This window comes from Lepidochelys olivacea (assembly GCF_965140295.1).
Source record: "Lepidochelys olivacea isolate rLepOli2 genome assembly, chromosome: 13".
In the NCBI taxonomy this organism is placed as follows: Eukaryota; Metazoa; Chordata; order Testudines; family Cheloniidae; genus Lepidochelys; species Lepidochelys olivacea.
Genome location: NC_140423.1, coordinates 1,804,395 through 1,832,348, shown reverse-complemented (window position 1 = coordinate 1,832,348; position 27,954 = coordinate 1,804,395). Strand labels below are relative to the sequence as shown.

At 57.1% G+C, this 27,954-nt stretch overlaps 2 protein-coding genes across 3 annotated transcripts; one reads left to right on the top strand and one right to left on the bottom strand.

Moving 5' to 3' along the window:
- Positions 1-315: 315 nt before the first annotated feature.
- LOC311529410 (uncharacterized protein) lies at positions 316-5,654 on the top strand (the record flags this gene model as incomplete). The annotated part of the gene is made up of 6 exons (XM_084645387.1): positions 316-338; positions 714-798; positions 1,975-2,038; positions 2,412-2,497; positions 4,219-4,272; positions 5,416-5,654. The coding sequence occupies 6 exons, from the start codon at positions 316-318 to the stop codon at positions 5,446-5,448; spliced, it is 345 nt and encodes a 114-aa protein (XP_084501513.1). The 3' UTR covers positions 5,449-5,654.
- A 7,531-nt stretch (positions 5,655-13,185) lies between these two features.
- On the bottom strand, positions 13,186-25,316 carry CDK5RAP1 (CDK5RAP1 mitochondrial tRNA methylthiotransferase). Of its 2 annotated transcripts, none has more exons than XM_084646271.1 (14): positions 25,121-25,316; positions 23,956-24,270; positions 22,648-22,751; positions 22,080-22,114; positions 20,234-20,334; positions 19,812-20,022; positions 19,000-19,120; positions 17,951-18,181; positions 17,594-17,691; positions 16,843-16,898; positions 16,303-16,433; positions 15,362-15,511; positions 14,319-14,459; positions 13,186-13,811 (listed from the first exon to the last, which is right to left on the bottom strand). In XM_084646271.1, the coding sequence occupies exons 2-14, from the start codon at positions 24,239-24,241 to the stop codon at positions 13,731-13,733; spliced, it is 1,746 nt and encodes a 581-aa protein (XP_084502397.1). In that variant the 5' UTR covers positions 24,242-24,270; positions 25,121-25,316; the 3' UTR covers positions 13,186-13,730. The 2 variants fall into 2 exon arrangements, with proteins under 2 accessions (XP_084502397.1, XP_084502396.1); XM_084646270.1 differs by lacking the exon at positions 25,121-25,316 and adding an exon at positions 24,842-25,092.
- Between the last annotated feature and the right edge of the window lie 2,638 nt (positions 25,317-27,954).

The window sequence follows — 27,954 nt, the reverse complement described above, 5'->3', positions numbered from 1 at the left end:
TGCGTTTTCGTTTGGATTCATACTTTGAGTGTTGTGACAAACTTATAAAAACCCTTTGTGGGGTCAGTGACAGCCAGTTTTCGGCACGTCCTCGTGCTAGGCCATGACCCAACAGTCTCTCTTTGGAAGAGTCGGATTGCAAGACTGTATGAAGGGCATGAGTTAGGGATTAGTTTAACCCTAGCATGTTTCTTTAGTCCCCTTGACCTCTTAGGTGAAATAATTGAAGTTGAAGTGCTCAGGAACGTCACCATTGCAATCAGAAGGGGAGATACCAGCCTCGTCCTTGAGGACTGCAAAACCCCTCTTGGTTACATGGACATCAAAGTTCTGGAAGCGTAAGTAACAGCTACCTGTCTGGACTCTAGCCGCATTGCTCAGTAAACAGCTGGGGTACACTGCGCTGCAGGGCACCCATCCCGCTTGCGACATCTGACCCTGAAATATTGAGTGACGGACGATTCTTACGCTTAAGGAGGGTTTGATTTCTAGTCAATATTCAGCTGCATCCTGAACTATGGAGACAGTCAGCCTTTCACCCTGGTGTGCGCGTGGAATGAAGGGGAGTCTCAATCGCGGGCCCATGGGAATGCCTTGCCAGACTTGATGCTGCTCACTGCTTTAGGATGAACACATCTCTCCTGTATTGTGACTCCTAACTCCACTGCTAAGCAAGCTGCCGCTATTAACCATTGAATGTTTAACCTACGCAGATCTTCCCTGCCATTGGAGAATGAAATCCTGACCCTCGTAACGTGTGTACTGGACAGAACCCTGCCTCAGATCCTGCAAAAGATTGTAAGTCTAAAAAGAGTTTCCGCTCCAGGTTGAGCTGAATAAGGACACCTCTTAAAAATGCATTGATGGATGACTAGCCTTTCAGTTAGTTCCAGCTGTCACTGACTGCCCAGAGAGAGCTGGCAGGGAATCAAAAGTTTCTTTTCAGGTGTTAAGTGTTTTTCTCTGAATCTCTTCAGAACAACTGATCTGTGCTGAGGTTTTGACCATTCAAGATGGCAGAACTATTGTAATATCAGCAAAGCTCATGAGATTTCCACTAGTTCGACATGAAGTCTCATGGGAGCAGTTGATCTCACAGGATGTCAGCAGCTCTCCAGAATGTAAACGTACCCATCCCAGGACGAGTGCCCGACTGCACATGCATGATGCTGGGGTCATGTGTGAACTATGTCAGAGTATTTGTGACTAGGCACAATTCTTATCTTAAATCCTGAACAATGGCTGCTTGCATCTGTTGCAGCAGTTGTGTGCAGGGCTTGACCAGGAGACAGCCACAATTAGACCCTAATAGCACCTCACTGGTGGAAAAACCTAAGTGAGACCCAGGGTGGGAGGGGATTCCCAGGAGGAAACGCAGCAGAACCCCCAAAGCAACAGAAGAGCAGAGCTGCTGTGGCGATGGGAACATCAGGTCAATGACAGCAACCTACAGGAGGGGCGCACTGCGAAGAAGCTCAGTCTGATTTCATGGTTTGAAGTCAGAGCTGGTCAGCCTGCCGGGATGCCCCATATCAAGTCAGCTTCCTAGGTCATCCCGCCTGTCCCCGGGCCCGGGCCAGCTTGTGCCCTAAATTGCACCCCACGAACATCGTCAGGGTCACAGATTTATTAAGAAAAAGGCAGTTGTGAAGGAGCTGACTGGCACCTTCCCAGGCTTAACTTAAGAAAGCTTTGGTTATGACGTGCCAGTGAAAACACATTGGGAAATACAGACTCAGAGGCTCTCCAAACTGCCTGCCTGGGCCACTGCCCTTTAACCCGAGTTACCTGAGGCTTCGGAAGCAGTGCAGACTCCGAGTTGTATTCCTTTTGTTTAATCAGTCCCTTGATTAAACATCTCAGTGATAAAAACAATGGCAACATTACTAAACCGCCCCAGTGTCATGTCCGCACTGCTGTCTGGGCACCATGACTGATTAGCGGTGGCTACGCTTGTGTTACTTTGTGTTACAGCTGTGCCCAGTGATAAATGCTGTCGTGTCCGGCTTGTATGACGCATCCTTAAGCACAGCAAGACGTAAGTTCCTTCTTTGCTACTTCTCCCTCTTTCTTTTCAGGGCCCAGATTCTGCCCCCCCTCCCCATCCCTCACCGCTTGGGCAGTAAGGTATTACCCCAAAACTGGTACCCCAGAGACATTTACAGTCTCCTACTCCTGGGAGAAACAGTACCAGGGCCTGAAGAGCAAAATCCTTCAGTGGATCAGGTGTTTGGGGGCGGGCTCTGAAGGGGGCAATAGTTTCTCATCTCCCTCTCTCAGGTCACTGCTGAAGCCCAAACCAATCTGCTAACCTGCACTAGGACTTTCATTTCTTTATGCCTCCGAGAGTTCAGCAGCTGCCAGGCCGCTTGGCCACATTCATTGCTCCTGTGCGCTTTGTGTCTCTGCAGGTGTGACGTCCCCTCCTGCAGGAAACAGCCCATCTTCCGTCTTTAAAATGTCGTTTGACCCTGACATCATCGTGCTAGAACTGACGGTAAGTGCTTCCACCTTGCCTAGGCAAAGGTGTGGTGGGCACCTCTTGCTGCAGGGCTCGGGCTTTATGAGCTCCTCGCATAGGACTTCCTGGCCCAGAAGGAATCAGCTAATTATGGAGGGGCAGATCCAGAGCTGTTGTCAATTCGCTCAGCTCCACTGAAGTCAACAGAGCTACAGCAGTGGAGGATCTGGCCCATATGCTAGGGACTGGAGACCGAGCGTCTGGGGACTCCCAGCTACCCTGTCAATGGATTTGCTGTCCCAGAGAGGCTGGGCTAGGAATAACATGTGTTTGCTCCGATGCAGACACAGCGAGGATGTTTCCTGACCCAAGAGAGTCTTCTGTTTCTTGGAGGTGCTGCCTTGTTCCCTGTGGCTTAGAGGCAGAGAAGTCCCAGGAACAAGTAGCTTCTCCTTGGCTGCCGTTGTGCTCAATGCATCACTTTCCAAAGACTGAAGACTTGATCCAAGGCGCACTGAGTTTTTCCACCAGTGTCTGGGCATTGGCTCCGGCCCAGTACAACTCTGTCCTGAAGCTCAGGCAGAACCGCACACCAGCTGCTCCCCTCTCACAGCGTTAGTGGTTTTATGATCTGGGGAGAGGACCCCAGGCGGGGTGTCTCACACCTGGCAAGGAATTGCCCCAAACTCACTATGTTTGTAGCAAATAAAACACTCCCTTAGGGGGTTTCTTTTCAGCAAAACACTTTCCCTCTTCTGCCTGCTGTTTTCTTTTTAATATGAGCTGTGGCTCCCAGGGGAACGCGCCCGTACGCTGCTCTTCCCAGGAGCTCTGGCCTGGTGTCTCATCCGCCACAGAGGAACAGCCCCACTGCTGACCTGGTGCTGCCCGAGAGAGTTAACAGAGCCATGTCTGGCTTGCACACCGCTGAGCTCCATAACAATCGCTCCCACGTACCTGGCGGGGAAGCGCGCGGCCACTGAGCGTCCCTGTTATCATTCACTCCCCTCTGGAGATGCCTGAGCATGCAGTGACCCCTTCCCTGTGTGTAATTCGCTGTAGGGGCCTCACTGGCCCTTTCTGTCAGCTTGCTGGATTGAGAAGAACTGCCTTGTGCCTCCACGTTCAGGGCTGGGTTCCGTTTCTCACGCCAGGCAGGGATACAGATGTAAGGCCCATTACCGGATCGCTGGCCCTTTAACGGGGGCTCTGGGTTGGCCCCACCTGTGCTACAACCAACGCTTCTCCCCGGGCGGGGAAATGAAGAAAGGCATGTGACCCAGGCAGGCCTGGGGAGAGACTCCGGACAGGAAGGCTGGCTGGGGGGCTGCAGGCCGTTAGAAGGGGCCCACAGGGTACCGTGAGACACCGGGGAGCAAAGACTCCAGGCAGGCAGGGCTGGGAGTGGCTGGCTGAAGCGTGCAGGCGGAAGAACTTACTTTTGCTCTGGACGTTGAGGACTTTATTTTGGAACTGTTTGCTCAATGAACCAGACCAAGCAAGCGGCTCATTGGCAACGAGACAGCCTTTGAGGCTTCAGTGAGGAACCCTAAGGAGAGGGGAGCTGAGGCATGGGTGCTGACGGCCATGAGTTGGAGCTCGGGAGGCAGTGACTTGGTACAGGGCCAGCCTGCGGCCCAGTTCACCTGCACAGAGACCAGGCCAGGGAGGTGTGTCCAAGGGCGCGGTGCAGGGTCCTGCCCAGGAAGCTAAACAGAGCGCTAGCTTGTAACCACACGGTCTCTTTTATTTCACAGGGTCGCAGTCTTATTGAACAAATACTGCCGCTGCTTCCCGAAAATACCACTGAGGTGAGTGCGTTGCATTTGTATGCCACCTGCTCGCTCCTCTCTGGTGACAGGCTTTTCCCACGGCGTAACTGCTTCAACTTTCCCGTTCCCTACCATGGAAACACAGAAAACCTTTCAGAGCCGCTGTGGACAGATGGCACTCCTAGAAACCAAAGCAGCTGGAGAACCATGTCTGACCAGTTGAAATCTAACCTGTGTTATGTATTGGGAGGGGAACACTTAAGCGGGACCTACTGTAGAGTTGCTTCCAGTGGTTGCAGGATGAATGTCCGCCGGATGAAGTGGTAGGTGTCCTGAGCAAAGTACAGCTGCTAAAAGAGAACTGCCAGAATCCATGGCCATTGGTGTAACATAGTGTAACAAAGGGTGCGTTGGTCTAGCACAACAATACAACTCAGAGCTCCCTGAGTTTATTGTTTATTCGATGGCTAATTCTCCTGCAGTGCAGACACACACAGCCTAGCAACCATACCAGCATTAAATGTGCTTTCACAATCTGTATAAAGATATTTGCAGGTTCAGTTTGACACCATTAAGGACACAACCAAGGACTGAAATAAACACACAGCAGTCTAAGGATGTAGTGGCTCGGCTGCTGCCAGTCACTTTGTTGTCCTGGAAGCCTTGTCTTCTGTCCGTCCCTGTGCTGGAAAATCTGCCCAATGGGAATGGACATGTCTGATTGCGGGCAACACTTTAATAATGGTTCCCTTCCAATTTCCAGTCATCGGCAGAAAAGATCTATCAGGCTCATGAAACAATACAGCCAGCTTTCTTCCGCTGGGGCAGAAAGAAAAGCCGAACAATACAGCCAGCTTTCTTCCGCTGGGGCAGAAAGAAAAGCCGTATTTGTTCATTTCAGCTAAGCTAGATCAAGGGGTCCCACTGCCAATTGCAGAAGGCAGTAGCTCTGGCCAAGCAACGATTGATTTCCTCTCCCCTGGGAGGTGTTTGTAATTTTTATCTGTAACATTATCACTTGCGCCCTTTTTGTACTTTTTCATAATGAAAACAAAAATTACGAACACCCATTTCTGACTTGCGCCATCACCCAGGATGCTGTGTATCATAAAGGTGCCGTTGTCAAGAAGCTCCAAATGTCTCTGGCATGTGAAGTGATTGTGATTGTTCCTTGCTTTGCAGAATGCTGCCCTGCTGCCTGTCCCCCAAGACTGAGCCTCAGTACCAGGGCCACCATGTCTGGAGACTGCTGAGCTGTGTTTGTCCTGTTGCCTTAACATCGACTTAAGCCTTTCATGCCTCCAAAATGTTCCGCTGTTGTGAACCCTTAAGGGTATTTCTTGGAAACAAACATGCTTCTTTATCTTTTGAATCTTTGGAAATGTATGCTAAATGTGATCATGAATTCTATTCTGGTGTTTGATCCTATGAATTGTCTATATAAAATTACAGCATCGACTTCTACCCTGAACAGTAAATTGTCATATCATGGATGATGATACAGTATTTCTCCTTCAATAAAGAGGCTATTCCCTCTTCCTCTCTACTTACCTTTTCCAATGTTTCCCAAATTCCTAGAGTCTTATTATTAGGGCCTGAATCAAAATTCCAGATCCTAACTCCCCTGTTCAGACCTGTGTTCAGAGCTCAATTCCACCTCTGCCTTTTTCTCTATACGTGAGCGTAACTGAAACATGGGCCCTGGAATGCCTTAAACGTTCAGAAACATTTGCATCTGTATTCATTCAGGACTTTGTAGCTCTGCTCCTCTCTCATTGTCTCTTGCTGGTCACAGCAGTGTTTACACTGATGTCTGAAAACTGGCATGTAAATCACTCGTACGGAAGATGCCAGGAATATAATAAGGGATTCAATGCATTTGATTCTGAGTTTACTTACGCCAGTATTGCGAAGATATAGCAACTCCGTTGACTTCAGTGGCGGTACTCATGACTGAAGTATGATGAGAATCAGGTCCAATATATGGACACTGGGGCAAAAAGCAGCAACCATGGGTTTATTAGACACCGTTTGGGCCAGGCTAATCTAACACCTTTCAAAGCGACGACAGAGGGTGAGAGTCTCCAACCCATCGTTACAGTGAGCGGTGCTGACTCTCACAAGTAGTCTTATTGGCTTCACTGAGTCTACTCTGGTGAGTAATGTTGGCTGACCTACTGATTGTATATTGATTATATTACTACATTACTCCCCCTAATTAGCACTCTGAAAGTTGGTAGGTTCCTATCCCAAAAGCATGCCCAGTGTTATCAGAATTACTGTCCCGGTGTGCATGGCTGCAACCCTCACACTATCATTGTAATCGTTTTATTAGTACAGCCATCAAACTCCCAAACACTCCACCCCAGCCAGGCAGGCAGCACGGCGCATCCCCGGCCTTACCCCTTCCCCTGCCAAACAACCTGCAGTGTTCGTTCTCAGCATCCCCTCACCAGGGGTTGTCCTCCTGACATCTCCCCAGGGTGACACCTCCCAGCTCGCAGCACCGCGGGGATACATAGAATCATAGAAGATCAGGGTTGGAAGGGACCTCAGGAGGTCATCTAGTCCAACCCCCTGCTCAAAGCAGGGCCAATCCCCAACTAAATCATCTTCCCTCCACCCTGTTCTCTTCTTTGTAGTGCTGGGGTGTCCCCCTCCCATAGGTTACTCATCCTGTTACTTCCAGCTTATTAGCATTAACATCAGTGAGTTACCATTCTTGTGGGCAGACTTTCCTGATGTCCCTAACTAATTATATCCTAAGCTGCTAGAAACTAGCACCGAGGCCCCCCAAACTGTGGGGCGTGCCCCCCAAAGGAGGCACACCAGAATCTTCAGTGGGGCCCAGGCCAGCCCCCATGGGGGACAGGGAGGGAGCATGACCCAGCCCCGCCCCGAGCTCTGCTCCGGCCATGGCCCCAGCCTCGGCGTGACTCTGCACCCACGGGTGGCCTAGCTGCCAGCCCCCCACCATGGCCCAGCTGTGGCTCCGCTCCCGCCTCCTCAGCCCCTGGCCGCAGCTCTGTCCTTGGCCCCATCCCCAGCTGCAGTCACAGTCTCGGCCCCCTTACCCCTGGCCGAGTCTCCTCCTCCCCGAATCGCAGCCCCACTCTTGGCCTAACGGGTAGGGCATGTGGATGGGGTAAAGGGGAGCATGAGCCTCAAAAGTTTGGGGACCACTGAACTAGCCCCTTGTGATACCTCCCACCAGTCCAGTCACTGCAGCCGCAGTGGGGTAGCTGAGGAGCTAGGGTTACTCTGGGGTACAGTTACGCTAAGGGTTTTGGGGCCTTCTGCCTTGATGAGTTTGGCTAAACTAGTGTCTTACAGGCCTTGAGGCCCCACCTGTACCTCACCGAGCAAACACCTAGAGGGACAGTCATTGCTAGGCGTTGAAGGGGTAAAGCCTCCGGCCCGGGGTTAGGAGGTGACCTCGATGTGCTCTGTGTGTGTCAGCTCACACATTCTCTGCCTGCCCCTCGGCACAACGCTCTGCCCAAGCACAAGAGAGTGGGTCAGGCCCAGCAGAAGATGGCAGCCCTGAGATGACCCCACACACACACTCAATTTTGCCAGGCAAACATTCTCCCAGCAATGTGCTGCACTGGGCAGCGGCCTGGGTGTGCCGATAGCAGCCCCCTGATTGCAAAACGGGGGGGTGGGGTTGTCCAGGTGCAGAGTTAGAAGGAGACTGGTAGGGGCCCTGCTAAGACAGGGGGAGGGGGACCTGAGGTTTGGGAAGGTGAGAAGAGAGCTGAAGTGGGTGGGGATGTGAGAAAACCTGCATTTGTGCAGGAAATAGCCCAACTTGATTGTCATGCACATTGTGTAAAGAGTTGTCACTTTGGATGGGCTATCACCAGCAGGAGAGTGAATTTGTGTGGGGGGGGTGGAGGGTGAGAAAACCTGGATTTGTGCTGGAAATGGCCCACCTGATGATCACTTTAGATAAGCTATTACCAGCAGGACAGTGGGGTGGGAGGAGGTATTGTTTCATATTCTCTGTGTATATATAAAGCCTGCTGCAGTTTCCACGATATGCATCTGAGGAAGTGAGCTGTAGCTCACGAAAGCTTATGCTCTAATAAATTGGTTAGTCTCTAAGGTGCCACAAGTACTCCTTTTCTTTTTGCGAATACAGACTAACACGGCTGTTACTCTGAAACCTCCCCTTACTGTGGGCCAGACCTGGCTCCCTCCAGACAGGGCCTGAGCTTTGAGACATTGTCTTTTTCTCCAGACAAATTGCTCCATCTCAGCATCACAGAATTGCACCACTGAATTGTGCAGCTTTGGAAGAAATGGGGGAACCAGCCCAGGATTAGGGGAGTGCAAAGGAGGCCTGAAGTAATCACTCGCCGCAGCCCCGCGTTGCTGCAGGTCAGGCTGTGGCCATTATGTGCAAAGCTTTGAGCAGTGGCCGGTTATTACAAATTTCAGCCAACTGAGGGGGAAAAAGTCTTGCGAAAGCATCTGCTAATTGTTTTACTGATGTTCCTGAATCTGCCAAACACATATCAACTAATGTCGCCTTGGGGCTCAGGCCCCAGCTTTAAATAACACAAAATACGAGCTAAATCAAACAGCTGGAAGAAGAAGAACAGCCCACAAAGCAATGGGCTGGCATCACTAAAGCGCTGGTGGGCCTGTCAGGCGCGCTGGGAAACACGCGGGGGGGGGGGGTGGCATGCACGGGGATCCATCTGCGTGTCACACGCGTGTATAACGGAGCCTGGGAAGCCCAATGAGCTGGTCAATACCAGCAGTTTCTGCACGGCAAGTCAGTGCCCTGCGCGCGACATGTGCCGAGAGGCCACGGGCAGTTAGGAAAACCCCTTGTAATGGAAAACACTTCATGTGCGAATTCAAGGGCAGCTTTTTTCACCCTTATAGTGCGTAGCACTTACTCACTGGAGCAGGCTCAGCATAGCCAGCGAGCCTGAACCCTAGCACCGTGGGGCTGGCAGGGCCTTCGTGAGGGCCTGTAGCCCCCCCCCCCCGCAAACACACACCATGCATTAAGTGCAAAAGGCTGGAAAACAGCTCAGGGTGCCCCTCCCCCACGCCCCCTAGCTACCCCCTCCTTGCACCCTGAGCTACTCCCCTGCCCCCTACACATCGCCTCGCTACCCCCTCCCTGCACCATTCCTCGATACCAGCTATCTGAGATCCCTGAGCTCCCCCCCCCCGCCCCCACACAGGAAGCTCAGGGTGCAAGCAGGCTGTAGCTAGGGGGCCGTGTGTGGGCAGGGGCATCACAGGGTGCAAGGCGAGGGCTAGCTCAGGGAGGAGGTAGCTAAGGGCTGTGCACGGGCAGGAGGGGCTAGCGAGGGGCTGTGTGCCCGGAAGGCTCCTCTGTTCTCTGCCAGCCCCGGAGCCATGGTGGGGGGGCAGGGAGTGGTGCTGTCCCCAATGCTACTCCCAGGGAGTCGCTCAGGGTGCGGGCAGGGGGGGTAGCTGGGGGTGGGGGGGCGTGTGCGGGCAGGGGGTTAGCTCAGAGTGCAGCTAGGGGCTGTGTGCGGGCAGGGGGATAGCTGTGGGGGTAGCTGGGGGCTGTGTGTGGGTAGGGGGATAGCTGTGGGCTGTGTGCGGGCAGGGGGATAGCTGTGTGGGGGTAGCTGGGGGTTGTATGCGGGCAGGGGGGGGTAGCTGGGGGCTGTGTGCGGGCAGGGTGTGTAGCTCAGGGTGCAGGTAGGGGGTAGCTGGAGGCTGGGGGCCCAGAGGGCTCCTCTGTGGTCCCTGTTCTCAGAGGGCTGCCAGCCCCAGAGCTGTCCCCAGTACTATCCTGTTCTTGCATTGCAATTTTTTGGGGGGGGCAACAGCCCTGTGCCCCTCAACTCTGCCCGTGGGCTCCGGGCTTCAGCCGCACACGAGTCCAGGGGATCACAGCTTCAACTCCCGACGAGGGGGGGGAAAAACGGGACACTGGCGAGCAGATTCTGGGCTTCAGCCGGACTGCTGGTTGAGAATGGCTGACCTAGACCATCCCCGACAGGTGTTTGTCCAACCTGTTCTGAAAAACTTTCAGTGACAGGATTCCACAACCTCCCTTGGAAGCCAATTCCAGAGTTTAACCGCCCTCAAAGTTAGAAAGTTTCTCCTAACATCTAACCTGAACCTCCCTCGCTTCAGATGATGCTGGTTATGGTTTGTCCGCCCTCCAGCTCAGATGTGTCAGAAGTTACCATTGTCTGAAGAGACAAGTATCTTCGCTGTCCCTTGGCGTGAGTACAGGGACGGGGTCTTGTCCTCTATCCAGTGATGAGCTGGCACAATCTTAACAACCGGTTCCCTATAAAAAGTTCTGATGTAAGGGATGTGCCCCAGTATGTATTTTTTGCACCCACAGGGTTACCATACGTCCGTATGTTCCCGGGAGGAATTTTTAATATTTAAAAATTCCTCCCGGATGGCGATTTAAGAACCAAAAAGCCTGACCTGTCCGGGAAAATATGGGGGTGTGTGTTAACTCTGCCGAAAGCTCTTTTTTAAAAAGATGGGCCTGAGCTAGAAATGAGCTCCGTTTCCCATGTGTGGGGCCCTGCCACTCCTTGGGGCTGTGCTAGGGGGACCAGATGTCCCGGTTTTGGGTCTTTTTCTTATATAGGCTCCTATTAACCCCCACCCCTGTCCTGATTTTTCACACTTGCTGTCTGGTCACCCTAGGGTGTGCACATGTGGGTCCCAGCTGCTCCCTGCCCCCCTCCTTGAAGCAGGTGTGCAGGGTTACTGCCCTGGGAACTGCAGGACACCAGTGGACGTGGGGCCAGCTGTAGACAGGGGCATGGGGCAGGGCCAGCTGGAGGCAGGGGGTGTGGGACTGGCTGCGGGTAGGGCAGGGGGTGTGGGGGTGGCTGGAGGCAGGGGCTGGTGTGGGCAGGACAGGGGGTGGCTGGAGGCAGGGACTAGCTGCAAGCAGGGGGTGTGGGGGTGGCTGGATACGGGGCAGGGGGTGGCTGGAGATAGGCTGGCTGTGGGCAGGAGGTGCAGGGGTGGCTGGAGACAGGGGCTGGGTGCGGGGGTGGCTGGAGGCAGGGAGTAGCTGCGGGCAGGGGGTGCAGGGGGGGCTGGAGACAGGGCAGGGGGTGGCTGGAGGCAGGGGGTGCAGAGCTGGCTGCGGGCAAGAGGTGCAGGGGGTGGCTGGAGGCAGGGGGTGCGGGGCTGGCTGCCGGCAGGGAAGAGGGTGTGGGGCTGGCTGCGGGCAGGAGGTGCAGGGGCTGGCTGCGGGCAGGGCAGGGGGTGCGGGGGTGGCTACAGGCAGGGCAGGGGGTGCAGGGCTGGCTGCGGGCAGGTTGGGGGGTGCTCACAGGCAGAGTGGCTCAGAGCAGCCCAGGCCCAGCAGAGCAGCCGGGGACCCACTCGGCAGCAGCGGGAGCCCCAGGGCCAGGGGGCAGCCCACATGGCTCCCGCAGCACAGCGCCCCCAGTGGCCAGAGGAGGAATCACATCACTTCCCAGCCAGAGCCCAGCGAAGCCTCAGCGCCCCCTGCAGGGAAGCGGGTTAACAACCGGTTCTAACCACCAGGTCACGCGAACCGACTCCAGCTCCCCACCGCCTCTGTCCCTCCTTTTACCAGCCTTGTTCTCACCCCAGCTGTGCGGCACACCAGGCCATCTGTTCCCGGCCTGGCTCTGCGCGTCCGAGTCGGCCCCCCTGAAGTATGCCTGATGGCGACACTGAGCCCCGCCACCGCAATCGCCACCCAGGTGTTCGAAGCTCCGCTGGCCGCCGGCTCCCGATGCCTGTGGCTGTTGCAAGCACCGAGATCACTTGTTGGCCACGATCCAGTCTCTGGGGGAGCCTGCTGCCCTGGGACGGCAGCCTACGGCCTGCTCCCACTGCTGGGAAGCAACACGGGACAAGGTATGGGGCGTGTTACAGCTGAAGGAAACGTGCAAACCCGCTACCAGGAATACCGAGCTCCCATCACACACCCCAAACCGCGCCTGGTGAAACAGCTGCTCTGGGTAGTGCTGCCCGCCTCAGCTGCCAAGGGTCACCGTGGAAGCCTCCTAAATGCTTTAAAGCCCCAAAGGTCACCCACCAGGCCTTTAACACTAAGCACCCAAGCTGGGCGCTGAGCTGAGCGTCTGCGGGCGGAGAGACGATATACACCCAGCTCACCCCCTCTTCACATAGTTACAGCCAAAGAACCTCAGTGTCCAGCGTGACGGGGAGACAGCACCTTCCTGGCTGGCTCGCTCCTTGTGGGAGTGCTCAGTGCCGTGGGAGCAGGTGCTTCTGCTCCGAGGGGAAAGGCCATAGCCTGCATGGAAAGGAGGGTTCAATCCCCTTCCATGACGAGCAGCCCTAGTGGGACTCCTGCCCACAGCCAGCCCATCTCCAGGGCAGCCCGTCTGCCTCCTTTTTCACTGAGGAAATGAGGCAAAGAGCATGTTTTGGTTCGTTGAGAGAGGGGGGTGTTTGTTTAGATGCAGCAAGCAAAGAACCTGAGAACCCTGAGAGGAAACTGCTGCTGCTCCCCCCGAGTTTGGAAGCTGGGGCATGGCTGCCCCTTTCTGCAGAGAGAACGTGGGGGCAGGAATGCGGGACGGACTCTGGGACATTCCCCTCTGTGATTTGCGCCTCAATTATTTGGAGGGAGAAGGAAGATTATTTGCCCATCCTCCAGCTGGCAGCATCTGTGGGTCAGGCCCTGGGATCCACCACAGACCTAGCCCCATGGCCAGTGAAGCTGTGGAGGCTCTGCCCCTCGCTCACCCTTCCACCGCCCTGTCAAGGTGATTCCACACTCCGGCATGGTGCAGGCTCAAGCTCAGGGACGCGGAGCTCTGAATTCCCTGCAGCCCAGCCTGGGGCTCTCAGGTGGGGCCCAGTTATAGGGTCGATTCCTTCCTACTTTACAGGGAGATGAGCTGTTGAATTTTCCATACGAAGTTCGCTACAGTTTTTAGCTTGCCACAGAATTAAAAACACAACACATTTCATAGGCGGTGTGAATCTTTTATCAATGTCCTCACCTTCTGGTCATTATGCCCTGTGACCCACTGCAGGAATTAGCTCAGCCCCACCTAACAGGTACAGGTATTGATTTGATTTCAAAACCCTGCTCTGCCCCACAAACCAGCGGAGAACCAGCGAGGAATTCCCAAGTCAATCTGGGATTCCGATGGACGTTAACAATTCCTTGGGCACAGATTGCTGGGAATAATCTCCCAGCTAAGCGGCTCTGGCTGCCTCCGCACCCCCGTGAAATTGCCCAGTAGGATGGTGTGGTGTGTGAGCTGCCTCCAAGCCCAAGAAGGCGCAGCCAAGATAGCAAATGAAAAGCAGGAACAAAACACTTCCTGGCTGTGGCGATTCTCGAAGGACTCCAAGCAGCTCTGCCCAGGGCGGCGCGGGCGCACGTGTCCGTCGCCTTTTGCTCAGGAGTTTGCACGGCTCCAGCTGAGACGGCATCTCTGGGAGTAAACACCAGGCCCATCTCCACCCCCATCCGGCCCGGGGAAGAGTCGCTTGCCCCTTGTGCGGCGTCAAAGGCGCGCTGCTGATTCTCTGAGGGTGGTGCGGCGAAGCAGAACTCCCTTCAGGGTCTGGGAGCTGGCGGAGGTAATCTGAAAGGCAGCGGCATGGGATGGTCACTAGACGAGCTGGGAGCGGGGGAGGGACGGCCCCCCCCTTGCAGTAGGGAGCAGGTCAGGAGAGCCGGCTGTGTGGGGCAGGGCAATGGCCCAGCTCTGCTGGTCAGAGACAGATTCACGACAGGGAATGCTGAAGGAGGACGTCTGCTGGAGTCCCAGCCCTGGAGCTGGCAGGAATGAACAGTGCACAGGCCGTGTGTGAACTCCCAGCCTCACCCCACCAGGCACCGCAGGGAGCCGGGCAGCAGCGCTCGCAGTGGCGGGCGCTCCCAGCCATGCCAGAATCCCTGGGAGAGGGAACCCGCAGCACCCCCAGCACCAGGCAGGCGGCAGTGCAGCTCGTCTGCTCAGCTTTGAGCTCACTCTTGGTTTGCAAGCGCAAAAAAGCACACGCAAAAAGGGAGAGCTGGCCCCGGCCCTTTGAAAACCACCCCCCTGAACGCCGCTCCCTCCTGGAAACGAGAGCCACACGAGCCTCACCTTCACCAGCACATAGTCCCCTGGCTGGGCTCTGACCAGAGCCCCTGAGCCAGTGCCGTCCTCCATCTCCGTGTCGGGGAAGACCACTCTGATGTTTCCGTCGTTCCGACCGCACAGCTGGGCGGCAGAGCGCTTGCTGGGCTGGGAGGGGGACAGGGAGCGTTATCTGCACAGCATCAGCCTCGACGCACGGCTGGACTCTACTGCCCGGGGGGTTGAGCGCTGCGGCCAGTATTAAAATCCACCTTCCGTGTCGTTAAGCAAGAGCTCTGGCTGCAGCAGCTGTGCTGGGAGAGGGACACCGAGGATGAGGCAGCCAAAAAGCCTCCACTGATTGTGGGTGCCCAACCTGAGACATGTTGCAGTGGGGGAGGTTTAGATTGGATATTAGGAAAAACTTTTTCACTAAGAGGGTGGTGAAACACTGGAATGCGTTACCTAGGGAGGTGGTAGAATCTCCTTCCTTAGAGGTTTTTAAGGTCAGGCTTGACAAAGCCCTGGCTGGGATGATTTAACTGGGAATTGGTCCTGCTTTGAGCAGGGGGTTGGACTAGATGACCTTCTGGGGTCCCTTCCAACCCTGATATTCTATGATTCTATGTCTAAACCCCACCCCCAGCGGGACTGTCAACTCTTCAGGGCAGGGACCCTGTCTTCACATCTGTCTGTAACGCATCCAACGGACAGACATATTATACCAACTCCTCCAGTCTGGGCTCTTGTCACCTGACAAGCATCCCCTGCAGCCACACCCTGAAAGAATTCTTCTGCAGCCTGCCAAAAGTCCTATTTCACGACCTCCCCAAAGCCAAGATTTTCCAAACCAAGTGCATGGAGTTATGTCCCTACAGAAAAGTGGCCTGATTTTTAATGGGTGCTTCTAAGTACTTTGCTCTGCCCTTCTGAAGAGCAGGGCACTTCTTTAGGTACGTATCGCTGGCCCTGGACTCGAGGGCGTATGTGCTGGGGAGGTCGAATGGCTTCAGAGCCTCTTGGGCCGGGGGTGGAAAGCAGACCCAGCGTGGTGTTAAAGTTCCACTCACCCCCTCCACCAGCACGAGCTGCGACCGGCCCACCATGGCCCCGTTCGCCCTGGTGGCCTCCTCCCGGAAGACGGAGATGAGTTCCTCCAGCCGCCTTCGCTTCACCTCAGCCGGTACGTCGTCCTGCAGCCGGTGATAAGCCCGGGTTTTCTGAAACAATAAACAGATTAAAAGCCCTTTCTCGGCCAGGTTGCCAGGGGTAGGAGCCCTGTCCTGTCTGAGCCAGCGGGGCTCAGATGCCACTCAAACCAGGAAAAAACTTTGCACAGGTGGCCAGTTAACTCCCACCCCGAGGAGGAGATTTATCTTCCTTTGTCCCCTTCAGCCACTGCTGACCTCCCGCCTTCTTTCCCACCACCTGGCACTCCTGGGACAGCCGCCAGGAGACCTCCTGCCTCTTCTGCCAAAAGCCGACCAGTTCCACGTGCAGAGGGCTGATACCTGGCTACGCACTGCATCTGCAAAATTCCCCTCCAGCAAAGCCAAATGTGCTGCGATCAGCCCCCGAGGCTCAGCTCGGGGGCCACACCTCATGCTGGGGTGCAAACTGGGCTGCAAAACCAGCTCCCCCAGCTGGCAGCCTGGATGCTCACATGGCGTTTCGCACGTGGACTGCGCTGAGCAAGGGCACAAATTGCTTCCGGGAAAGGCTGCCCCACGGGCTGCTTCGCTGAGCTGGACTGTATCAGCTCATGCTCCACAGCCATAATCCCCGTGGGCTGGGAACATCCTCACTTGGGCAGCACAGCCCCACGGATGCTGACAGTGGGACTGCACACAAGCCATTCACGTGCACGGTGCTGTCCAAGAGACTGGGGCTCAGTAACACCGTCACTGCCATTCGCTTGAGGGGAGGGAGGGGGAAACAGACAAGAGCTGACACGGACCAGGATGACCACGCGAGGGACAACGGAGGCTTCTCCCCCAGGCCCCGCACTCACCTGCCTCATGCTGTAGGCAAAGAGGAAACCCACGTTGTAGCGGACTTGCCTGAGCAAAGACACTGTCTGCTGGTGATCGCCCTCGGTCTCGCTGCAGAAGCCAGCGATGAAATCGCTGCTGAGACTCACTCCTGGCACCGAGAGGCACACGGTTACACAGCCAGGGAGTGGACCCTTCGCCCCACAAAGCACAGAGAAGAAGGGAATACCCAGGGCAGCTGTGAGCAGCTTTATTCCCCATCAGCCCTACCTGCCAGGACCCTTTCCCAGCATGCATAAGGACAGAGCGAGGCCAGGGGCTGGCTTTGGGTGCACAGTCACTGCCATGAGGAGAGGGTGAGGGTCGGGCAGGCCACCCCGCTGATCTCGTTTCATTTGGAGGAACATCCTGGTTCTTCCCTTGGGCCCCTTCAAATGCAAAGCCCAAACCTTGATCTAGCCAATCCCAGCACTGCTGCCCATGTGTGAGGATGAGCGAGGGATTCTAGCAGGGGAAGTGAGACACAGACAGGTCAGGTCCAGGCGAAAGGAAACCCTTACCTGGTATGGAATCCCGCACATGCTGTATGAGCTCTAAATACGCTTCTCTTGTGTAGCTGTCAGGAAACGCACAAGGACGGGTTGGTTATGAAGCTCTGATGTCATCAGGGAGACAGGAAACAAAAGCAGCATCTGCAGGGTCTCCCCCAAACCCGGGGATTCCTCTGGCTGGACCCGAAGCTCAAGAGGAATGGAGCGGGTGATTGCGACTCCTCCATCTCCCTCCCTGCCGCACTGGGCCAGGCGGGCGACACGCCCATGACAAAGCTCAAGGCACCATTACCACAGCCCTGCAAACGCTTGGGGGCCACACAGAGGGGGGCACCGGCCTTTGCAAACACTGCGAGGGGAGGTGCTGAGGCAGAACCAAAAGGGCATGGAACAAAATCTGGCCGACGGAAGTGAACACTGCTTGGAGAGGCGTGACTGCAAGGCGTGTTCGCCACGTCAGGACTGAGACTCAGACAGAGCCGGAGAGGCGCTGCCGGAATCCCCCCCCCCAAAATGTCGGGGGGGGGGTCGTTAAACTGACAGGCAAAATGTTCCCCCGGGCCTCTGAACTAGCCTTTGCTGCCATCCCACGCCTGCCTGGCCAACGCACAGTCATTACACACGCCAACAGCCATGCGGCTCCTCAAGCTGCGTCTGGCCGAGTCGGCGGCCCTGGAAGGCTCCCGCTCCCCCATCTCCGAGCCGAGGGGCAGGCTGCAGTGCAGCCAGGAGGGGAACGCGTCCCCTCAGTCAGACTCACCCTCGCCTCATGGCCTCCAGGATTCGGGAGCTCCCGCTCTGGGCCGGGAGGTGGAGCTGTTTGCAGATGTTGCGCCTCTCCTGGATGAGTTGCAGGACCTGCCGAGAGGAGAGCGGACCGGTGGTCACAGAGCTGCCAAGCTGCACACTGCTCTGGCCCAGATAAAGGGAACAACCTCCCTAAGCAACGGGGAGCAAACAGCAATTGCAAAGACACAGTTCCCGCTCGGCATCAGCCGCTGGGGATGATCTCAGCCTGGCTCCCTTTGAGGGGAGCTGCAGCTCCCATGGCGAGGAGGTGAAATCCCGCAGCTGTGTGCTCCACAGGGAGGGATCCGGGCAGTCCCTTCACACGCACCTCGTCAGGAAAGTCCTTGGGGTGCGGGGAGGTGAAACGGATCCGCATTTCCGGGTCGACTCTGGAGACCTGATCCAGCAGATGTGTGAAGCGCAAGCCCCCCTCTTTAGCCTTGTAGATGGTGCTAAAGCCGCGGCTCAGGCCAGGAGCGGCTGCCGAACGGAACTGGACCTCGGAGGTGTCTCGGAAGCTATTGACGTTTTGACCCAGGAGGGTCACTTCTTTCACCCCCTGTGGAGCCGTCAAGACGAGTCAAAAGGGAAATATAAGCCTAGCCAGCAAACCAAGACAAGCCTCCGGAAAAACCCCAGCTTTGCAAAGCCATCGCCAAGGGGGCAGGTTTGGTGCGCTGGTGGGAAGGGGCGGGGGCCGACGCCTGCACTTCACGCACAGACCTGCCAGAGCCCTGGGAGCAGCAGGACGAGCTCACCGCCCTGCCGGTGTGATGCCCTCGAGGGCCAAGGGGCAGCTCCCTCTCCACGGCCTTGTCAAGCCTTGGCCTCTCGGCCAAGACCGTCCAGCCTACAGGAGCACAGACCGGGAGGGAGGTTTTGTGACGTAGACGGCTCTGCACCCGGAACAAGCCGGGGACCATCCAACCTGTTCCCATGGGCCATCGAACAGATGGGAAGGATTCGGGGGCGCCACCGGCCTGGGCTGGATTTGAAGAGGTGACTGCCTCCGTACCCCATCACAGCACAACTCCCTGAGCCAGCTGGTCCCAGATCCTCTGCTCTGCAGCCAGCCCCGCTCTCACTGCCCAGGCCCAAGGGCCCCGCCCTGTAGGGGGGACAGGGAACCGCCTTTGGTCACTCCCTTCTGGGCTGTCCCGTAGGGAGAGCCATGGCTCTATGTTTATCTAAAGAACCAGCCCCAGTGAGCACTCGCCACTGATCCCCGAGCGGGGCTGGTCACCACACGCCTCCGGGGGCTTGGCTCAGTGCGGCGCTTGGGGCTGCTGGCGCAAAGATCAGCGCTGCCAAGCAGCCTGCCCCAAGAGCTCCCACTGCCCCGGGGCTGGTCCGGGCAGGGTGCAAAGGGCAGCGCACCTGATCAGACAGCATCTGCACTTCCCGCAGGATGGAGGCCACGGGCCGGCTCCTCTCGCGGCCGCGGGTGAAGGGGACGATGCAGTAGCTACACATGTTGTCACAGCCGCGCATGATCGATCTGCGGAGGGGACACGCCAAAGAACGGGCGACGGTCACGCTAGGAAAGCCACTGGCTGAGCACGCTCACCACGCGGACCCACTGCCTCTGGGCAAACCTGCGCCACACGGGAGGTGCCCACATCTTCCTCCCTCCCTCCCAGGGCAGGGTGGTAACCACCCCGTCTGTACCCCGACGGCACATCCACACCTAGGACATGGCTTCACAGCTGGGCGGCTCCGTATCAGAAAGGGGGTCACTGCCCTGGAAGGAGCGATGTACAAGGCAGGATAAAATACGCACAACTTGGGTGCCCAGGACCGGGCAGGGAGGGCGAGGCAGCCGCCCACCTGGGAGAAGTGCAAATATCAGAGGCAGGGGAATCGCCTGGAGTGGTGCTGGGGTAGTGGGACCAAGCACTGGAAGGGAAACCAAGGCTGGCTATTTGGAAAAGCTCCCTGACAGTCAGAACTGTCGGGCAGCCTCACCAGGGCGGGTGGGAGTCCGATCACTGGGGATAAAGCAGGAGCGACTGTACAACAGGCTTGCATCAGCTGGGTGATGGCCTGGGTCCACGTCGCCAGGGACGAGCACGGTACAGAGACGAGCTGACAGGTCTCTGCAATCTCTCACGTCTGTTTCCCCAAGACCCTCAGAAATCAGAGCCCTGCAGAGCAGGGCAGGTGGGAGAGAGAGACTCCTCGGCTCTTACACAAACGCAGAGGTGGCATCCGGGCTGGTCTGGACAGGCAGGACATCTGCATACGTCTCGTCTAAGGAGAGCAGGACGTTGGCAGCCTGCTGGCCCGATTCGGCCACAGTCAGCAGCCGGGGCAGGTCACGGTAAGCATCAGGGCCTGCCACGATATCCACCAGCTTCTCCTTGTGCAGGATCTCCTCCCTCAGCCTCTCAGCCATGCAGCCTGCGGCCAGAGGAGAATGGTCAGTGTCGAGAGGCCCCTCACCCTCACACCCTCCCGCCCCCCACAGCTGGCTCTTCCCCGTCAGAGAAGGCTCAGTGCCCCATGAAGCCAGCATCCTGGGATGTAGCTTTTTGTCCCCTCGACAGTGGATGTAACCCCCACCCACCTCTTGCCATGGCCACGCGGGAACTCTGTACATACGGCCACGTACCTAGAATCCCGATGCGGAGAGGTGCCTGGGACCGCAGCCGCTTGGATTTCAGAGCCGTGAGGTGCCGCAGGCGGTTCCAGATCGCCTGCTCAGCCTTCTCCCTGGGGAGCCATGAGAAACGGCAGTGAGTGACGCCTACGGCTCTTCCCATGCTCCGTCCAGCCACGGGCCCCAGGCACTGGTTGAACACTGGGAACTAGAGGCAGGGAAGGTTATCAGCCTCCTTCCACAAACAAGGCACCTGGCTGCCGAGTGACACACCCACGTGTGACACGGCCAGGGAAAGAGCTCAGCCCCCATCTCCGCAGCCTGGACCCTGAACCTCGTCCACTGTAATCACACCCCGGAGCCCTAGATTAGGCCACAGGGACCCTTTCGATTAGCTGGCCTGTCACATGGGCCAGAGAACCTCACCTGTGCCCTTGGCATCCAGCCTGCAGCATGCGCTGAGCTGGAACAGATCTACTGGGCAAATATCCAGTCCTGACTTAGGGCATCCGAGAAACCAAGACCCCAGCACATGCCCAGGTCAGTTGTTCTGATGGTTAATCCCGCACCCCTGGTAAAAGCCTGCACCATCTCTCTAGGCCCAATGTGTCCAGCTTCATCTTCCAACCATTGAAACTCATGAGGTTTTGTTTTGCTAGATTAGAGAGCCATCTGCTATCAGAAACCGCTTCTCCATGTGGGTTACGTGGGACGTACCACGACGAAAGCACCCCGTACCCGCTCTTGGATACAATAAATAAACTGAGGAGCTTCTTAAATCACTCATTAGAAGGCCTGTTTTCCAGACCTCAGACTCTTCTTGTTGTTCTTTCCAGAACCCTTTCCAATTTTTCCCCATTCTGACCCCACGAAAATGAAGGAGGATACTTGTAGGGACGGAGTGCCATGGCCTGGGCCCGTTGTGCAGGGTGGGCACGGTTACAGCGCACAGACGGCATTATTTCGGCACCGCATCACCACGTGCTGTTTTGTTTGCTTGTACAGGTATTGCCAGTAGGCCGCAGCGACACGGCGGAAATTCTTCTGAATCAGCGAGACTGAGGTCTTTCAGAGGAAAAATCGGACTTTACTGGTGACACAAACTGCATCCCAGCTGACAATCAGCATTCTGCGATGCATTCAGAAACCGCATGCAATTTTACCACAAGCACTTACATCCCACGAGCTATTGTGACGAGAGGAGGAGATGGAGAAAAGAGGCGAGAAGCAGAGAAGCAAAAACAGATGCAGATTAAGTAGTAAAAAGAAAGTGGCTTCCTCCTGTAGAAGGCTGCTTTAAGTGTCTCTGCTGGTGAGTGTGTGTTGTGGGGCCCTCTCGTTACTGATTGGCAGAGGAGAAGAGTTGTCACAGGTCCCACCTACAGAACCTTCTCTCTTTAGCTCAGACTGTAGCAACTCGACTTCTAGCTCGGGAGCTCCTTGGTTCAGTCGCCAGCGTGTCAGCCAGGATGGCAGTCGTCACAGGGACACCCGTTATGTTAAGAACATAAGAGCGGCCAGGCTGGGTCAGACCAAGGGTCCATCCAGCCCAGCATCCTGTCTGCCAACACTGGCCAATGCCAGGTGCCCCAGAGGGAGTGAACCTAACAGGCAACGATGAAGTGATCTCTCTCCTGCCATTTCATGCTCACTTCGGGCCTGCGCGACAGCAGAGACCAGGGTGACCACGACGGGGAATGCTGACGTGCCACAAGGCTAGCACCGTAATAAGGTCAGTCCAGCTCTTTAGGTGGGCAGTTCCAGGTCTCCAAGCTCCTGGCTCTGATCTCCAACACCCAGGGACATTCACCCTCCACGGTTTCCAAATAACCCTTTCTAAGAAAGCAAAGTTCCTTACCTGACAGAGCAGGTGACCAGGAGAATCACGTCCGCCTACAGTGGAGAAGACAGCAGAAATGAGAGAAGGAAGATCAGGTCTCCACGCAAGCTGGAACCCAGGCACCACCAGCATCACAGCTACCAGCTAGGTCAGCGATTGCTACGACTCCACCCAGGGATCCAGGAAACAGAGCGGAGAAAAAGCATAACGGAAAACAGGCAGCGTGCTCCACTGAATGGATGAGCGATAGCCCGGCCACCTGCTTCACGCTGGGCCCACTCCCCTTCGCAGCCAGGACAGACGCAACAGTTAAAAAATATAAATCAAGCTTTATTATTGTGCCCGGCACATCGTTCCATTCCCGCTGCCGAGCAGGGCTTCCCACAGAGTTAGCACTTGAACCGGCAGGGTGCTCTGCAGAGGAGACCCCACTGAGGGTACCTCAGCATCTCACAGGATCAGACCCTTCATGTAAAGTGCTTCTCGACCCATGCTGGGAGACTTGGCCCCAGGGGTTCATGGTGCAGCACCATAGCAAGTCCTTGTGCAGACCCTGGATGTCAGGATAGCTAGCACAGTGCCATACCTCCTCCAGCTGGCGTGTCCTCAGGTAGCCACTCTTCTGTAGGATGGCCCAGGCAATCTCGGTGTCATTAACGTTCATTTGGCAGCCATAGGTCTCCAAATACACTGCAATTAAACAGAAGGCAGCTCCCGGTCATGACCGGGACAGAGAGGGGAGGGTTCAGCTCCAGTTTCCTTGCCCAAAGTTCTGTAGCCATTCAGCCATTCAGGCTGGGGACAGCTATTAATATTTGCACTTCCTCCTTGAGGGGAGGGATACCTCAGTGGTTTGAGCACTGGCCTGCTAAACCCAGGGTTGAGAGTTCAATCCTTGAGGGGGCCATTTGGGATCTGGGGCAAAAATTGGGGATTGGTCCTGCTTTGAGCAGGGGGTTGGACTAGATGACGTCCTGAGGTCCCTTCCAACCCTGGTATTCTATGATAAACTCTCCAAATCCTGACCCCGCAGAGCAGGCAAAGCAAGGCTGCACCTGTCCCTGCTGATTGCAGGGGGCGTTCGGAGACTCACCCATTGGGCAAACCCGCTCAGTGGTCTGCCGAAAGATTCAGACAAGTTGTACCCTAACCTGGGTGCGCTGCATGAACCCAGAGAGCCAACGTAGCCTAATGACAGTGGCTTAGTGAGGATGGAAATCCTGCTGGAATGGCGAGGAGGCCAAGGATGTAACAAACTGGCCACGTGTGCTCAGGCCCCAGTTGGGCCTGGACCTGCAGCCCTGAACACACGAGCCCCTTCCACCTGACTGACAGGCATAAAGTGGTTGGCTGCACAGAGGCAGCAGCTTCTGGGGCCAGATGCTGGAGGGAGACGGGATCCCATCACTCAGCCCGTCTGTCACATTTGGCTCTGCCTTGTGCCTCTCACAGCCAACCCGCTGCTCTCCCACCTGGGCTCAGATTCACGCAGACAGCACACCAATCGCCTCACCCTCCACGCTGGCTCCTTCCACCCCAAGACACAGGGGAAAGGGCAGTCACATTTTCCTAATTCCAGACAAAGAAATGAGCAGAACAGCCCCTGGCTGGGCACTTCCCAGCGAGTCTCAGCGCTGCCTAGCCCTGGGACTGATTACGCTAGCCCATCGGTCACTGGTTCGCAGGGCGAGACTTGCTAGCCCCCGATGACAGCCTAGCTCTAGGTCACTGACGGCTGGACTCTGGCACGACCGAGGCCTGTCACAACGCCCAGGATGTGGGGACAGGCGCACGGGAGAACCAGACAGCTGGTGCAATGAACAGGTGTGAGGCAGCCCTGAGGAAAGGGGTGAGTGGGGCCGAGAAGGGGCGCAGACAGGGCAGTAACACTGACCTTTCCTCCTGGCTTCCTCCAGGATGCTGGAGGTGAGATAGGGCGCTGGCTCCTCCGGCTCCTCCAGCTGATGGCGAGTTCCCTGAGCTGGGGACGCGTTTCTTAAGAAGTGCCGCAGCGTTGGCCCCGCTGCCAGCCGGGCGCTGAAGTCCGCCAGGCCCCTGTCCCGCTCGCCCGGGCCCCGGGTGGACAGGCGAGCTCGGCCCTCGGAGCCAGCAGCCCAGGACAAGGGCCTCCCGGGGAACGCCCCAGCTGCTCCCAAGACGCGTTGTAAGGGCTGGAGCATCGCGGCCGATGGGCGAGAGACCAGACACCCTGCAAAAGCCCAGAGAGCCGGGCATTCACTAGCCAGCCCCACTTCACTGACAGCCACCTGCGATGACCTGGGCGCAATCCCCGGCGTGCGGGTTTCAGGACACGGGCTGCGCTCCTGCCCCCGCATCTCGGCGGGGACGGGCTGGGGGCGCCAGTGGGGCGCCCCGGCCCCTGCCCAGGCGGAGCTCGCTGCAGAATCGGGGCCTGACAGCCTTTCCAGTGATGCAGAGACGCGCTTCCCTGGGGCCCGTGCAAACGGAGAGGGGGCCAACGGGGGGGGCGGGGGCAGTGCTGGGGAGGCCTCCTTGCCAGTCGGGTCCCGGGTGGCCGCTGGCCTCGCCCCCAGCCCAGGCGGGCGCCGGTTCTCCCGGGGCGAGCTGCCGGGCCCCGGCCAAGCCTAGGCAGGGAACCCGGGGCGGGGGCGCGCCCTCTGCGCCCGGGGCGGAAAGGCTGCAGCGAGCCTGGGGGCGCCCCCGAACCAGCCCCGCCCCGGGGCCCGGCTGGGGCTGCGTCGCCCTGGCGAACGGGGGCCAGGCCCCCGAGCTCCCCAGCCCGGCGGCCCAGGCTGTACCTGGGCGACCGGCGGCTCCGCGGCCCTGCTGCCGGCTCGCCCGCCCCGGCCCGGCGCGGCCCTGCCCGGCCGCCCGCCCGCCGGCCCCGGCTCGTGGCTGCGCAAAGGGCTCCCCGGGCGGCCGCCGGCCCCGGCTCGTGGCTGCGCAAAGGGCTCCCCGGGCGGCCGCCGGCCCCGGCTCGTGGCTGCGCAAAGGGCTCCCCGGGCGGCCGCCGGGCGAGCGCAGTTCCTGCCTGCCCGGCTCCGCCGAGCCCCGGCGAGGGGGCCGCCTGGTGGCACCTGGGAGGCGAGCACGCTGGCGGCGGGGGGGCGCTGACAGCTGTCCCCGCTGGGACCCGCTCTCGGGGCCGGCGCCCAACGCCTCGCTCAGGGTCTGCCCTGGCCCCTGTTCCGAAAACTCAGCCCGTGCCCCGCTCCCCCGGCTGTGGGGCAGACGGGAGGCCGAGCGCCCTGGGGCGCCGGCCAGCTCGGCCGTTCCCAGGAACAGAAACCTCCCCTGCTGCTGGGCGCCTGGCACAGGGGTTCTGCACTCCTGGGGCGGGAAGTGGGCTGACACTTGCTTACACGAAAGGGCCCTCCCCGGACCCCTAGCCTGGAGCTTCCCCCGGCCCAGCACGGCCCCCCAGAGTGAACATCCACCCCCAGAAACCACCCCCGCAGGAGAGCGTGGGGCGCAAACACCCAGCAGGCCAGGGCCCCTCCGCACAGGCAGGGTTCCCGCTGTTGGGTTGTAAGATGATCCTGAATTCAATGCCAAACGGCCAGCGCTGGCCCAGGGGCCCGGTTGAAAGGGAGGTGGCTGTCAGTGAGGCGGGCCTCGCCTAGGGTGACCAGACAGCAAGGGTGAAAAATCAGAACGGGGTGGGGGTAATAGGAGACTATATAAGAAAAAGCCCCAAATATCAGGAGTGTCCCTATAAAATCGGGGCATCTGGTCACCCCAGCCTCGCCTGCTTCCCGGGATCCCAGTTCTCCCTAAGAACCAGGCACCTCCCCGCTTCGTGGCTCCACCGTCCCTCTCCTACCGGCTCTGCCCAGAGAGTCACCTCTCTAGGCTGGAAATGGGACTGTTCTGGATCACTGGAGTCGAGGTGAAAGCAGCCGGGGGCGGGGCGGGGTGGGGGCGGCACCATTTGGTTCCTGACCCTGGCAGTGGCCAGTTGCTGTGTTTGCCCCTCTACCCTGCAGCTCTCTGCCCAGGCTAGTGGCCGTTTGGCAGAGCGTTCCACCGAGTGCACAGCTTTGCCTTTGTCTCCCTCTTGTACGTCCACACGTTGCTGCTCACAGCCGTCCCCCTGGGCTGGGCTGGGGCAGTGCAGAAGCCGAGGTGGGACCGGAACCAGTGGCCGGCCTGCCTCTTGCTGTGGCTAGTTCTCACGTTCCTCAGCTCCCCTTTGTTGATGTGCCAGGCCCCTGTGTTCTCGGTGCCTTTTCCCAGAGAGGCCGAGCCTGCCCGCATAGACTCTCCGTTGCTTCCAAATGTCTCTGTGTGCCGGAGCACGCAGCAGCTGGGCCAGAGAATCGGAGTGTGGGGCCAGCGGGGGCCATTGCCGTGGTTCAGACGCAGACCTCCACAGGGTTCACGCCTCACCCATCTCAGCTCCACAGCACCTGCCTCCAGGCCCCATGGCCTGAATCCCACCGCCAGCAAACTGGGCCCCTGAAACCTGCCTCTAAGCGCTGGCTGCAGCCTGGACAGCCGCACTGGAAACCATCTCGCTGCCTGTGACCTGCGGGCCTGATGTTCCAACGCAAGGTCTGTTCGTCCTGCTGTCGGCTTTTTCATGCCTCTGACACCCTGGCTGTGCCCACCTTCATCACTGCCTGCCAGGCAAAGCTCCCTCAAGCCCTGCAGGACCAGTGTGGCCACAGGGGCATCCTTCTTCCTCCCCGGCATACTTCTGGCAGTGCGGGGTCTGTGTGGGCTGCTTTGCGGGAAGACAGGGCCCTGGTCTCCAGCATTGCCTACACCAAGAGCTCCCTGAACCGCCCCCTCTCCGAGAATTACAGAACAGGTCTCGGGAAATCAGTCCCTACCCTCCTCAAGAGACTCTCAGGCAGAAGTTACTGTCTCGGGACTGCTCTGAGCGACCCACGTAACACCAGAGTTCAGCAGTGGGTGGGAAGGTTAATCTGCGTTCAAACTACTAAAGAAAAAATATCCACTGAATGCGGGGTTAGTATTTCCTACAGATTTGTGTGTCGCCTGGCAGGTAGGGGAGGGGTCTGAGAGTCAGGACTCCGGCGTTTGATTTTTGGCTTTGCTCTAAAACCGAGCATGTGACTTAACCACTCCGTGCCTCAGTTTACTCACCTGTAAGGTGGCTGCCTACCCCCCAGACATTCTGAATCAGTCGTGCTGCTTGGACAATGATTCACCCCTCCCTTGACAAATTCTGAAGAAAATGATTTTTGTTGTTTTTCTTCTCATAAAAAGTCTTAATTTTTTTTGTTTTGTTGAAAACCTGATCATCAAAAATTTTCATTTTAAACAATAAATTAATTAATAAATGCACTTGGTTTTTCGTTACTGAAAACAGAAAATTTGTTGGATTTCATAGTTTCCCCCCCAAAATTTCCTGGATGTCAAAACATTGTTTTTCATTGGAAAAAAATGTTTTTTGACAGAATGTTTTCAGTCAGCTCTGTTCATTACTGTGTGTAATGGAGCTTTCAACTGCTTGGATGAAAGCCATTCTGGACCAGACGCAAAACCCACCGAAGGCAGCGGAAAATTTCCCAGTTGGCTCGTGTGTTACACGCAAACGCTGGCGTGGTGTATATGAGAGGCATGTAAGTGTAAAGTATTATTGTTACATCAGGTATTTCCGCTGAGTAAAAATTCTGCTGAGGGGCCACGGAAATAGATGACAAACCCCTTCTGCAACCTCTGCCTTTATCAGAGTGTTTTATTTTCCAACAACACAATAAAATGTGTGTTCCTCTTTCTAACATACTTTCGACTGGAGCACGTTGCACCGTGAATAAATAGCTTACAGCTGGTCGGAGCGAAAAGTGGATCGGGGGAGATGCGGGGCTGGGAGCCCTGTTCTGAGGAACTCACAATTCCAATGCGCCCTTTTCCCAGGATTTTCTCATCATTCCAAAATGTG

Bases quoted from the DNA above. Each gene is read 5' to 3' on its own strand.
- CDK5RAP1 (XM_084646271.1), bottom strand. From the start codon at position 24,241: ATGCTCCAGCCCTTACAACGCGTCTTGGGAGCAGCTGGGGCGTTCCCC. The intron at 16,899-17,593 runs GTGAGTCTGACT...GTTTCCTGACAG, and splicing joins CTGGAGGCCATGAGGCGAGG to CTACACAAGAGAAGCGTATT. The intron at 16,434-16,842 runs GTAAGGGTTTCC...TCTCGGTGCCAG, and splicing joins TGTGCGGGATTCCATACCAG to GAGTGAGTCTCAGCAGCGAT.